Here is a 12,741-nt window from a genome sequence, read left to right on the forward strand (position 1 = left end):
GTCTTCATCCGGGATACTTGTTAGCAGTCAGCGGCGTAACGAAGTGTATTTACTTATACTGCCGTTCTACGTCCAATTGTCCCATGTTATATGGGAATCCCATATAACATGGGACAACTATACGTAGAACGGCAGTATATGAGTCAATAATGTGGTTTTGATTGCTTCAGCATGAAGCCTTTTGTGTAACGTGAAAAATGCTTTAAAATAAATAAAATTTTTGAGTATTATTAATTAACAGGAAACCTTGTTTTATTTCTATACGGTCTCATTCCAATATTTTTTTCTACTTAAAATCAAATAAATTACACTACAATCTATTATCTATACATTTCATTTACAAATGAAACGCATTCGAGCCATATAAGATTTGCAACTGAATTCCAATACGAATGCTTTACTCTAATCGGATGACAAGCAAACGATTGTTCGTCATCCGATGTTGAACCGGAGCGTCTGATCATCATCCGATTTTCGACTGATGTTCGTTAAAGGGCGCAAGCATATTAGTTTACAGTCATTTGCAGGATGAAGTGTTGGTTCAGTGTAGTGTTCCTCCGATTCCGATCCGTTATGTTAAAATGTATCAACCATGACCGACTTGAGTTTGTTTTGGTCGAAATAAATTTTAACTAGATTGAGTTTAAATAAGGGCGACAGTAACATGAGAGAGTTCTCTTCATCGACTCTCTCTTCTGCAAATTACAGTGACAAGATGCAAATTCAATCGAACTTTTTTTCCTTGACCCGATAATTATAAACTGGTTTACGTTCGATCAATAAATACAATTACAATTACAATTTTTACATTTAGACGCTAGATTGCATCGCAACCTAACGATTTATGGCCAAAAAGTTCAATCATACTTGCATCTTGTCACTTTAATTTGAAGAAGAGAAAGTCGATGAAGAGAACTCTCTCATGTTACTTTCGCCCTTATTTAAACTCAATCTAGATATAAACGTCATGTACTCCACTCCAAGCCATGTGACAGCACAGACAAGCTTCTTTACAGCTTGTAGGCTTCATATAAGCATACAGGGCTTAATTTATGTCGTTTTCGTTTTTGCGGCGGTGCTCTAGGAGTTGCTCTCGTTTGCACAGTGTCTTGCCCCTAGGCTCAGAGTTGCGGGTTTCACAGTGTCTTGCTTGTTGTCTTGCTCTTAGGGGCTGTCCATTAATTACGTAAGGGTTCATAGGAAGAGGGGAGGGGTTGAGAACTCTTGGGTTCTCATACAAAAAATCTTACAAGGGGGGAGGGGATGTCGAAAATTCTGGAAATTTCCCTTACGTAATGAATGCACAGCCTCGTGCACCAACTGAGAGCGATCCAAAGAAAAGTAAACAGCAATAATTGCTGTTATTATTATTATTCTATTGTTAATAGTCTATTTTACGAAACGACAACAGTGTTGATATTGATATTAACACTCACGAGCTTGGGCGCAACCTCCTGTCAAATTTTCATTCATGAAATGAGCGATCAGCTGATCCGAAATGTCTCGTAAAATGGCTCATTCACACTAAGATTCAGATGTTCCAGCTCAGTAATTTTTTCACTGAGTTCAGTATTATTTTTTCCATCTTTTTACTGAGTTTTCAACAGCAGATTTATCTCGGTACACTCGGTTATCTTATTTACCGTTCATCAGTAATGATATTTACCGTGTACATATCAGTAAGTTTTGACAGTTCATTATCGGAGCTCGGTAACTCATTTACAGAATAGGGAACTGCATGAAATTCTCCCCTTCTCTTTCAATCTTACAGAAATTTTTTAAACAACAAGGCCAAGAAACGTCAAAATCCCATACAAAATCAAAACAGTGCAGTGCCCTATGGTCCACTGCACGAATTTTTACTGGCCTGCTTACTCTCACACGAATTTTGACGTTTGAGAGGTATCGGCACCGCTCAAACGTCAAATTTTCAGTGAGAGTAAGCAGGCCAGCATAAATTCGTGCAGTGGACCATATCCGCAAAAGAAACAACCGAGTGTACCGAGTTAAATCTGCTGTTGAGAACTCAGTAAAAAGATGCGAAAAATATCTGCTTAGCTGATCTTAGTGTGTTGATAAAAATTTCCTGACCGACCGGAAAATTTGCGCTGTTGACTGTTTGGCAGAGACGATGAGAACAAGAACGAAAGAAACCAGTGAATCAAAATTCAACCATCGCGCAACAATGTCGCAACCTGTACTTGTTGTGACAAACAAACCCATGCGACATAAGTTTGTCCCAACTTGAAAATAATGGGATTAACATCGTACACCACGAGTTTAGAGATTTTTAAGCCTTGCATTGCGATTTTCGAACGGTAACTTCGAGTCGGTAAACACTGCAACTCTGGTGAAGCTCTATCATCAAACAGTTTCGACTTTGGGTTAGCAATAATTGATTATTCACGAGTTGAAAAGTACGCAACAAATTCAGCTTCCGTTTTATCTGCAACAAAAAATTTCGAGATCATGTCATTATCTGTTACCAGTAGGGATAAAGAGTAATCGTCGCACCTTTTTTGTTGCTTGTTTTGTGCCTCTTTTGTCTGACAATTTTCTTCAAACACAGACGAGACGAGCAAAGACAACTGGGGATGTCAGACAATAATCGACAGTCGATTAACTTTTTTAACAGCCACCGTGCGGAGAAGCTTATCGCAAATCAGTCCTATCTGCATTTTTGGGTTGTTTGAGGGTATTATTTAATAATACCCTCAAATCAGGGGGATGACGAAGGGCCAGAATCATCTACCCAGCATTCAATTCAACTTGGCGTCCAATGTTTTGTTTTGATTGCTTAATTCATGGAAAAAATGCTCTGGAAACATCGACGCTGCTTCGCTGCTACATATAATATCGTGCAAAGTGATAAAGAAAGAGAAACAATCATCAAAAACAACGATTTCATTTAAAATGTGTAATTTCTGAAATAAGCACTAGCAACACCAAGAGCAACACACGAGACACACACCCGAAAATCAGGAGCAAGTTAGGGTAAACCGACCAGAAAGTGGGTACCAAAACGCGCCGTACCAAAAATGATGATGGGTGGAGCGGCGATGTACCGAGTTTGACAGCCGTGTCACCCCACTGCCTCAAACAACCCAAAAATGCAGATAGGACTGATTTGCGATAAGCTTCTCCGCACGGTGGCTGTTAAAAAAGTTAATCGACTGTCGATTATGCCTGGTTTAGACGGTGCAAGTGACTTGATTCCAGTCAGTTGAAAATCAGGCCAAACATTTCAATAGGTCCTATCTGCATTTGAGAGGCTCTCTTTGTTCACTTCCTCTTTCAATTATTGCAGTGTGATGGTACACTTTTCAACTATTTTTGCAGTACAAATCAAAAGACGATTGTTTTGACCATCGTTCACTGCAAGGAGACAATCATAATACAAATAAACAGCTGAGATATTAACGAAAGAGAGGGAAACCAAAGAGAGCCTCTCTTCTGCAGATAGGACCTTTAGACATGTTTGGCCTGAAATGTCCAATTGAATGCGAATTGAACGTGTAAACACCACCGTTCATCTCACTTGAGCAACTGACTTGACTTGAACGAAAGTTGAACATGTTGAACTTTTCCGTTCAAGTCAAACAAAATCATCTCACTTGCCCCGTCTGAACCCGCGATTCATGTGAGTTGAATTCAAGTTATCTGTCAAATGAGCTGAATTCAATTCAGTTTGCTTACGCACCGCGCGAATTGATCAATGTAAACACTTGCTTCAACTGAAATGCATTCAAGAGCATGCAAGTGGCCGTTCGAGTCGTTTGCTGAGTCTAAACACATCATTCGTTTCGAATGAATATATTTGAGGAGTTGGCAAGTGGAATGCTCGTTTCAGTTGAACCATGTAAACCAGGCATTATTGTCTGACATCCCCAGTTGTCTTTGCTCGTCTCGTCTGTGTTTCTTTCGTTCTTGTTCTCATCGTCTCTGCCAAACAGTCAACAGCGCAAATTTTCCGGTCGGTCAGGAAATTATTTTCTCGTTTTAGTAGGTGTTTCTTGTTTCAAGGGTTTATAAACTGTTCAATTCAGATTATTGCTTGGTAAGTAGAATAGTTATAATTTACATTATTAAATTTATCTGAAAGGCAAACAGTTGATCAAAAATTACATTCAGCTGCCAAACATAACCTCAACAATGTCTTGTTTTTTTTTGTTTAGTTTATTTCAGCTGTTCACTCGAAACCGGTCTCCCGTGCCACAAACCAAATATGCCGAAGAACAAGAAGCAGGATACTTCCGATTCCGATTCTGGCCCGGATGATGTGAGTAAAAGTTTGATAAATAACTCGACTTCCCTAGCATTTAAACTGTCCCATTCCCTAGCGCACACCGGTGAAGAAAACCAAAACCGACTCCGCCAGCACAACCAACGCTGACGGCGAAGCGGAATGGACCATCGATCGCAACCGGAAGGTTACGGTGAAGGAGTTCAAGGGTAAGATTTACGTCAACGTGCGGGAGTACTACGAAAAAGACGGTCAATCCCTGCCGGGCAAAAAGGGCATCAGCCTTACGGTTCCCCAGTGGAAGAAGCTGATGGAACATGCCGATGAAATTAACGATAAAATTAAGACGTTTTAGGAAGCGCTGTGTGGTCGGGTCAGAGTGGGTCAGTTTCTCGTCAATCCGTGTTGGTATGAGAAATGGGATCCATTGTCCGAAGATGATGGTTGATTCCAAATTTTATTGGTTTAATCATGATTACCAGTACTTAGCCCAGTAAGTTTGAAGCTGCTTCCGACATCTGCCTTCAGGTGTACGGTAATGCGGATGTCTCTGTTATCGCTCTAACTAATATATTGGAATATGATAAAATTATTGCCAATAAATTGTTGTTACTCAAGTAGTAGCAATAAACCTGTGATTATCTCTAATCCGAACTCTACCAATTGGGCCCCTTGAATCGCTAGTCAGGAGACGGCGAGATCGATTGCCGGACCGGTCTAGGAGCTTTTCGAGTGATTTAATCCACCAATGAAATGGTAAACCGAACCCGTCCTTTACTTCTCAAAAATGTATTTATTGCTGTATAATCTTCGTAGGTACCTATTCAACATACCTACCGTCAAACGGGGTGACTTGAAACACTTTCCAGATTCAACTGAAAATGTGGATTGATAAATTTGAAATACTACAAACTATTTATAGCATGGGCCCTCTATGGAGTAGGGAGAAGAAGTTATTTAGGCATCCCAAATACACATGAAAATGTAGATATAACGAGGGATTCCATAAACTCTTGTAGGAATTCCTATTGGAAAAAACTGTTAGAATGCCAAGTGGAGGCATATCAGTTTTAATACTTGGAAAAACATCTGGATCTGGAATATCTGCATATCGTTTCCTTTCATCTAATCGTTGGAGTAATTCATGGAGAAATTACTGAAGATATTCTAGAGAAATCCCAGATTGAACTCCTAGATCTATCCTAGAAATTTTCTGAACGAATTCCAGAGAGAATGCCTGAAGAAATCCCACGATGGATTTCTAGAGAAATACAAAGATGAATTTCTAGAGCAATTCCAAGGGAGATCCCCAGATAAATTTCTCGATATTTCCGAGGAATCTCAGCAGCAATTCATGGAGGGATTCCCACACGAATTCCTGGAGGTATTTTAGGTCTACTACCTAAAAAAACCTGGAAAACCGGGAATCCTCAGAGAATTTTGTTTATCTTTAAAAAACCTGGAATGCTAATGAAATATTTTGAATAATCAGGAAAATTTTACACCACTAAAAATAAAACATGAATACCAAGTACCTAATGTACTTCAATACTTGTACATTTACTCAGAAATAAGTCCACAGAGTTTACTGCATTGTATCAGTCTACCGTTACAATGACTTTTCCAGAAATACTATCAGGGTTTTTTTAATGAAATTACTTTAGAAATACCTCTTGGAATCAGAGTTTAAAATTTTCATTTTTAATGAGTACAATCAACGCAAATTTTGAAAATTCTAAAGTGAGGAATCAAAATAATATTAATTTTAATGAATGAATTTTCTCACTTATTCATTCATTTTCTGTCACTCACTGACAATTTTCACTGCGAAATCTAACTAGACCGTAACTCTCGATTATACTTTAAATCATCACAAAACGTGTGTATAGTAGTTAATTAGAATATTAACCATCTGCTCTATTGGTTCATTGAGTAGAATTGTGCGTCTGTTAACGGAAATTGGACATTTTACGACGTGCAAGGAAATATTCGTGGCAGAGAAGTGAATGAAAAAAAAGAGACATTCAGCTGACAATGAATGTGGCCAGAAACGAATGCAAAAATAGAATGTTAATCTTCACTTTGGATCTTCGATTTTTTTACACTCTGCTTGGAATGCCTTCTAGGATTTCTCACAAGATTCCTTCCTCATTTTTTCATGAAAAATGTTTTTTGTACATATGATTTTTTTGAATTCTTTCCGAAGATTTTTCCGGATCCCTACGTGCACTTCTCAAGACTCGAACATTTTTTTCCTTGAGAATACAGGGCTGGTAGCAAGTCACTATTTAGTGACTTAGTCACTTTTTTCGGGTTGGTCACTAAAAAGTCTCTTTTTTCAAGGTCAGGTCACTAAAGTCACTATTTTCACCTAAAAAGTCACTTTTTTCAACTTTTTTGGGAAATTGATAAAATACGGATTGAAAAATATTCAAAAATGTTAAACCATCAAATGATGCCACATTGAAAAAGCCAAATTTTCCCTATGCAAACCGTTCCACACAAAAAAAAACGCTTCGCAACTACTTTTATGTCTTTCTTTAGGATCCATGGGAGACATTGCTCCTATCCTGCTATTTCAATCAAGTTGTCGGCGATGATTGAAATATTGCAACATAAAATTACCATGTTAGCCATTAATTACCTCTGAGGAAACATGAGTCATGACCGCTTTTCTCGGTAGATCAATCATTGCAGAATCTAAATGTGGTATAAGATTTCTTAGTGAAGCGTGTTTTTACTAATGGGAATCTATTTTGTAGACTGGAACAGCCATCTTCATGCACAGATAAACGCCCAAAAGAAAGCAATGCCCTTGTAATTTCATAGTGTTGAAACTGTTGTGTTAAAATTGTTTATTTAAATGTTTACTACACCTCAAATAATGAGAGTGAACCATGCACGGCCTTGAATAATCTTTAAAGACCATTACACGCTTTGCGGACCTCTAAATTCCTTCGCGGACATTATTACATTACGGACATTACGGACCTTCACAGACCTGCACAAGCACTGGTTGTTTTGTGGACTGGACACAAAGGCTTATATTCCATGGAGATCTTGTAAGATCTGTACCATGTATACAGTTCAATATAATACTCCATTTACTTGTTAAAAGGGTCATTGGTCTGGGGCGTATAGAATAGTCATTCGTATAATACTAGTTTTACTTGTAGATCCTGCACCTACATTTCATGGAGTTTTGGGACGGCCTAGATCATATGTAGAACTAAAAATAGTAAAACTGTTATAGAAATCTTCAAAACATATGCCTTAAAAAAACAACATCAATGGAATCCAATCACTGTACGTGTGTATCGAAACAACTTTTATATATACTGGAAGACTGATTTCCATAAACTTTGGAGAGTTTTATAAACTAACGCAAACATATTTTGTATGGAGCCGCCCCATGATGCGTCGGTGAGAGTGCAGGCCTAACAGCAAGTCGCTATTTAGTGGCTTAGTCATTATTTGAGGTCCCCAAATAAAATTAACAACTTCTCCCAGAATGCTTGTAACTACATATTATGAAAATTTAACCAGAAACTATGAGACAATTCAAATAAATTAGTAAATATGAGACATTTTGAAGAAATTAAGAGTTCTATTACATTTTCATAGGCTATTCAAAGAATAACCGTTGTTTTCTTCTGAAAATTTCCAAGGGAGTACGTAGAGAAATATTTCAAGTATTACATCAAAATTACTTAATCACTTTCTGTTATTCATTTTATTTTATTTTGAGAGAATTTTTGCAAAAATATTCAAGAAATCATATTTGAAAAAATCTTATTCAAATTCATTCGCACACTTTTAAGCATTTGTCTATCTAAGTTTCCATCAAGGTGAAATTCAGGACAGAAAACATCCAACAAGTTTTCCAAGAGTTTCATAATTTATTTATTTTTTCTTGGCAGAATTTTCATGCCATGCTCATCTAGTTCTGCAGCACAATGTATTCTATAAAATTGTAAATACATGCAGCTTTGTACAATTTTAGGAATGGAAGATGAAAGTTTTTCTCGAACATTTTCATTATGCGGTACTCCAGGGTTTTCTGAATCAAATTCGTTCTACAATGTTTCCTCACTAAGCATATTTTTGTGCCAAAAGTCACTATTTAGTCACTTTTTTTGCTATCTGAAAGTCAATATTTGGTCACTATTTCAGAGATTTTGATCACTAAAATAACTATTTTGACCAACAGTTCCTGCTACCAGCCCTGGAATAATTATTATCTGAGATTCCAGAATTCCTACCGATTTCTGCTAGTGTTTTTCACGAGGATATTTTTTTCAAAATTTCTTCCAGAGGTGTTTTTGGTATTGCTCCAAGAGTCCCTTGTGGGATTTTCTCGAAATTCCTTCTCCAGTAGATCTTCCTGGAATTTCTTCCAGAGTTGCTGCAGGAGCTCCTGTCGGGATTTCTCTAGAAGTTTCATCAATACATTTTCATGAGCTTTCTTCAGGGTTTCGCTTTGGATTTTTACAGGTGCTGCAGCTGGAATATTTCCTAAAGGTTCCTGCGGGATGTTTTAAGTTTCACCTGAAACTTCTCTCAGAGTTTCTCCCGGTACTTCTCTTGGAAAATTTCTTTCGGCTTCGGTCCTGGGATTCTCAGAATTTTGAATTTATCCTGGGTTTTCTCCTAATTTTTTTAGTGCTTTTTGGGATATCTGCAGAAGCTATTTCTCTAGAGTTCTTCCCGTAATTTAATTTCATTCAGAGCCTTTTCCAGGCTTTTCCTAGAAGTTGATCGCCGCATTTTTTGTGGTGATCCACATAAGATTTGTTTTGGCGATTTTGCAGGAATACTGGAAGGAATCCAGGTGAAATTTAGCGAGAAACCCCTCGAAAGATCTATTGGAAAGGTAGTTTGGAGGAAATGTAGAGAAAGGCTGGGACATATCGGGAAAAAAATCTGGGAATGATTCCGGCAAAAAATTGAAGGAGGAACCATAAAAACCTCTGAAAGAAAACCGGGAATGGTTTTGGTGGGGATATCCAAGAAAAAACATCGGAAACTCTCTAGAAGAAATCCTTGGAAGAACTTCTGCAAGAACCTCGCAAAAATCCTGAGAGAAACTGTTGGGAAGCTATCCCGGAAAACCACTTAGAGACATTAAAGAAGAAACTTTGGATAAGATTTTGAACAATCTCCGGGACTGCCCTCGGACGCATAAATGTCGCATGTTACAATAAAAAAAACACGAGAAAAACACATTTGAAGTTTCAAAATAAACTTTCACTATTGTCGCATTTGATTGACTTCAACGTAATTAAACTGTCGAAACATATAAAAATTCAGACGTTGATAAAATATTTCAAAAATACGTATCAAAATATGATGTTTGACATACAAACCTCAAAAAAGTCGAAATGTAACATGTGACATTTATGCGTCCGACGGCAGGGGAGGAGTTCAGTGAAAACCTCTAAAAAGCCGGGAGGTACCCCAGCAAAGACCCCGTTAAATACCCCTGCAGAAATTCTGGAAGAAAATTTGCTAAGAATCCCAAGAACAACTCTCAGCAACCCCGAAAGAACACCGAAAAAATCTATTTGGAAGTATTCCTCGGAAAAGCCTGAATATTCAATCGGTATCACCAGTATTTTTTACAAAATGGTTGATATGCTATCGTGATTTCCTATTTTCCATAGGATTTTCATCTAAATCTCAACATTACCACACCACTAGCACAGCTAATTGACATCCAGTCCAGTTTCTTTACTAGCAATTTAAAAGTCGGTGTCGTATATCGAGGTGAAAAATCTCGACTCAAATGAAGTGACTCGCCGTGTCAATCAAATGGAGAGTCACCTCATTCGAGTCGAGATTTCTCACCTCGATTAACGACTCCGACATTTGTCACGTCACTCCATTCGCAGAATGTACACAAGTTTCTCCTATCAAGCTGAAATTTTGAACAGATGATATGGGGCCAGAATGAACCTAAAAAAAGTGTACGGGAGTGAAATGTCTTTTTCTGTCCCATACTAGGGCAGATCATGTGTGTTGGACAGGCTGATGACGTCGTTGGAAAATTTGTCCCTTAACCTTCCGTAACTCGCGTGGTTGGCCACCACCGTCAGCACCACGCTAATGCTGAGTACAAAAACCGAGATTTTTTCAACGTGTTGTAGGTACAAAATACAACAGCGCGATGGCTCGAGGATTAAATTCCTTAGAAACCAATTGAATATTTTGTACAGTTACTAATACACTTATAATATGACTGTACCGTCAGTGTACCAGTAGTGGCTCATGACCCAATAGCCACTCACTTTTGCAAAAACAAAGTCATATTTGGATCACCCCTTAATTGGGTTCTTTAGGGGTATCCAGATTATTTTTTAATCAGATTCTCCGCCCAAAAATTAGTCGAAATCCATAATTTTTGGAGTCCGGGAACTATTTGTAAAATGCATTTAAAGTTTGTATTTTTTGTTTGGGTCTGTCATTTTATCGATTGAACTGTCATTCTATCCACGAAAATGAAAACTGTTTTGTTAATTTAACCATCAAAACAAATATATTGGAATCCAATAAAATCACGTTAAAGTAAGAAAAATGAGATCTTTCGATTAGGCTATAGAAAATAGCAATATTTTATTCACTAAGGCATGGCACACAAATTACATAACGCTAAAATCGGCGATTTCAGACTCCCCCCTCCCCCTTGTAACGCTTTTTGTATGAAAACCAAAAATATTTTTTTTTATTATCTTTATTAACGAGATTTTCAGCCCAGGGCTGGTTCATCTCGGAACCAAAAATATTTTGTATGGCTTGTAACGCTAAGCTAGACTCCCCCCCTCCCCCTATAGCGTTACGTAATTTGTGTACGATGCCTAAACAACCCAATTTAACGACCTTGAAGTGCATATTGTATGTAACGGTAAAAATGTATGTCCTCTTGCATACCTGCACATTTGAAGAGTTTTAGTGGCACAATTTACTTTCTGGATACCTTTGAAGAAAATTCCTAATTGTTAAGAGCATTTTAAACGTAAGCCAACAAAATAGGGTCTGATTGATCCAATAATCGATATTGAGAAGTATCTACTTTTATTAGCTCTTCGGAACAATACATACATTATCGTGCCTGCCCAAATTACAAACATGTCCAAATTATATTTTTTACCCTATAGTACCTATACATCGGAATTTATTCTTTTTAAAAGACAATACAACCCATCTGTATTAGTATAGCTATTTAATAATTAGTACATAAATTAAAAATAAATACATATGTTTTCATACTTCACATTCAGTTATGGATAGTGTAAATTCGCCGCTCGGAGAATAGCCATAGCTGGAACGCCTTTTATCCTGTAGCGCGACCTGTTGAATGTCAGTCTCGACTGGGAGTCTATTTCAGATAGACGGCCACCAGCGTACAAGTGACCAGAACCACCAAAAACGGGGTCCATGTCTTAAGCAGTCCCTTGATGCCGACGTACTTTCCAGCAAAGAACATCCAGAACGCCAACACCACCATGTTCCAGTTGGTATACTGCTTGTACTTCATCAACGAGAGGGCCATGCCGACGTGCGAGTGGCAATTGTCGCAGAACAGATTATGCATGCGCGTTCCGTAGACCACCGATGCCTTCGAGACGCACTCGTCCCATTCCCCTATTCCTCCGTTCACAAATCCCGGATCCAGCTGGAGGTATCGGGTCGGCCGCCCGAAGCCCATGTTGTCCTCGGACACAAAGTACGGCCCGGCAAAGTCACGTATCACCCCATTGGACATGGCAATGCCCATATGGCCAATGAACGGGAAGAACCATGTCAGCACCGGAATCGGTGTCCATACGATACAGCACGGAAACTTATCGGTGGCAAAGTTGATCGGTGCAATCGGTTCGGAGGAAGAACTTTCGCTCGACAGACGCCTGCTTCGGTCCATCGTTTCCCTTGCTCAGGAGCTGGACAACGGTATCACGGGACAATCCCTAAGATCGGGCTCAATTTGTTCCACCAGATGTAAACAGTTTTCGTATTGATCTCGAAATATTTTTGATGTGTGTTGACGTCTCGAAGCGTTCTCAAACCAAAAAATGGGAACTCTCAATTCTCAAACAGAACAAAGGGCGAAGTTTCATTTTGCTGATCAAAGTGCCATCTGTACATTGAGCTTAGACAATAATTGGGTTCTTTAGGGGTATCCGGATTATTTCATAATCGGATTCTCCGCCCAAAAATTAGTCAACATCCAAAATTTCATAATTTTTGGAGTCCGGGAACTATTTTTAAAATGCATTTATAGTTAGTATGGGGAAATTTTTTTGTTCGGGTCGAACTGTCACTTTATCGATTGAACTGTCATTGTATCCACGAAAATTAAAACTGTTTTGTTAATTAAACCATCAAAATAAGGGTATTGGAATCCAATAAAATCAGGTTATACTCAGAAAAATGAGCTCTTTCGATTAGGCTATAAAAATAGCAATATTTTATTCACTAAACAACCCAATTTGAATACAGAC

General features: G+C 38.2%; 2 protein-coding genes across 2 annotated transcripts; one reads left to right on the plus strand and one right to left on the minus strand.

Moving 5' to 3' along the window:
• The first annotated feature begins 3,892 nt into the window (after positions 1-3,892).
• LOC109418514 (RNA polymerase II transcriptional coactivator-like) lies at positions 3,893-4,874 on the plus strand. Its single transcript, XM_029857418.2, has 3 exons — positions 3,893-4,057; positions 4,176-4,279; positions 4,341-4,874. Exons 2-3 carry the CDS (start codon positions 4,226-4,228, stop codon positions 4,596-4,598), a joined length of 312 nt encoding a protein of 103 aa, XP_029713278.1. The 5' UTR covers positions 3,893-4,057; positions 4,176-4,225; the 3' UTR covers positions 4,599-4,874.
• Positions 4,875-11,445: 6,571 nt separating this feature from the next.
• LOC109413086 (transmembrane protein 222) lies at positions 11,446-12,300 on the minus strand. The gene has a single exon (XM_019686779.3). The coding sequence runs from the start codon at positions 12,159-12,161 to the stop codon at positions 11,619-11,621; it is 543 nt and encodes a 180-aa protein (XP_019542324.3). The 5' UTR covers positions 12,162-12,300; the 3' UTR covers positions 11,446-11,618.
• Between the last annotated feature and the right edge of the window lie 441 nt (positions 12,301-12,741).

This window comes from Aedes albopictus, chromosome 3 (genome assembly GCF_035046485.1).
Source record: "Aedes albopictus strain Foshan chromosome 3, AalbF5, whole genome shotgun sequence".
Classification (NCBI taxonomy): domain Eukaryota; kingdom Metazoa; phylum Arthropoda; class Insecta; order Diptera; family Culicidae; genus Aedes; species Aedes albopictus.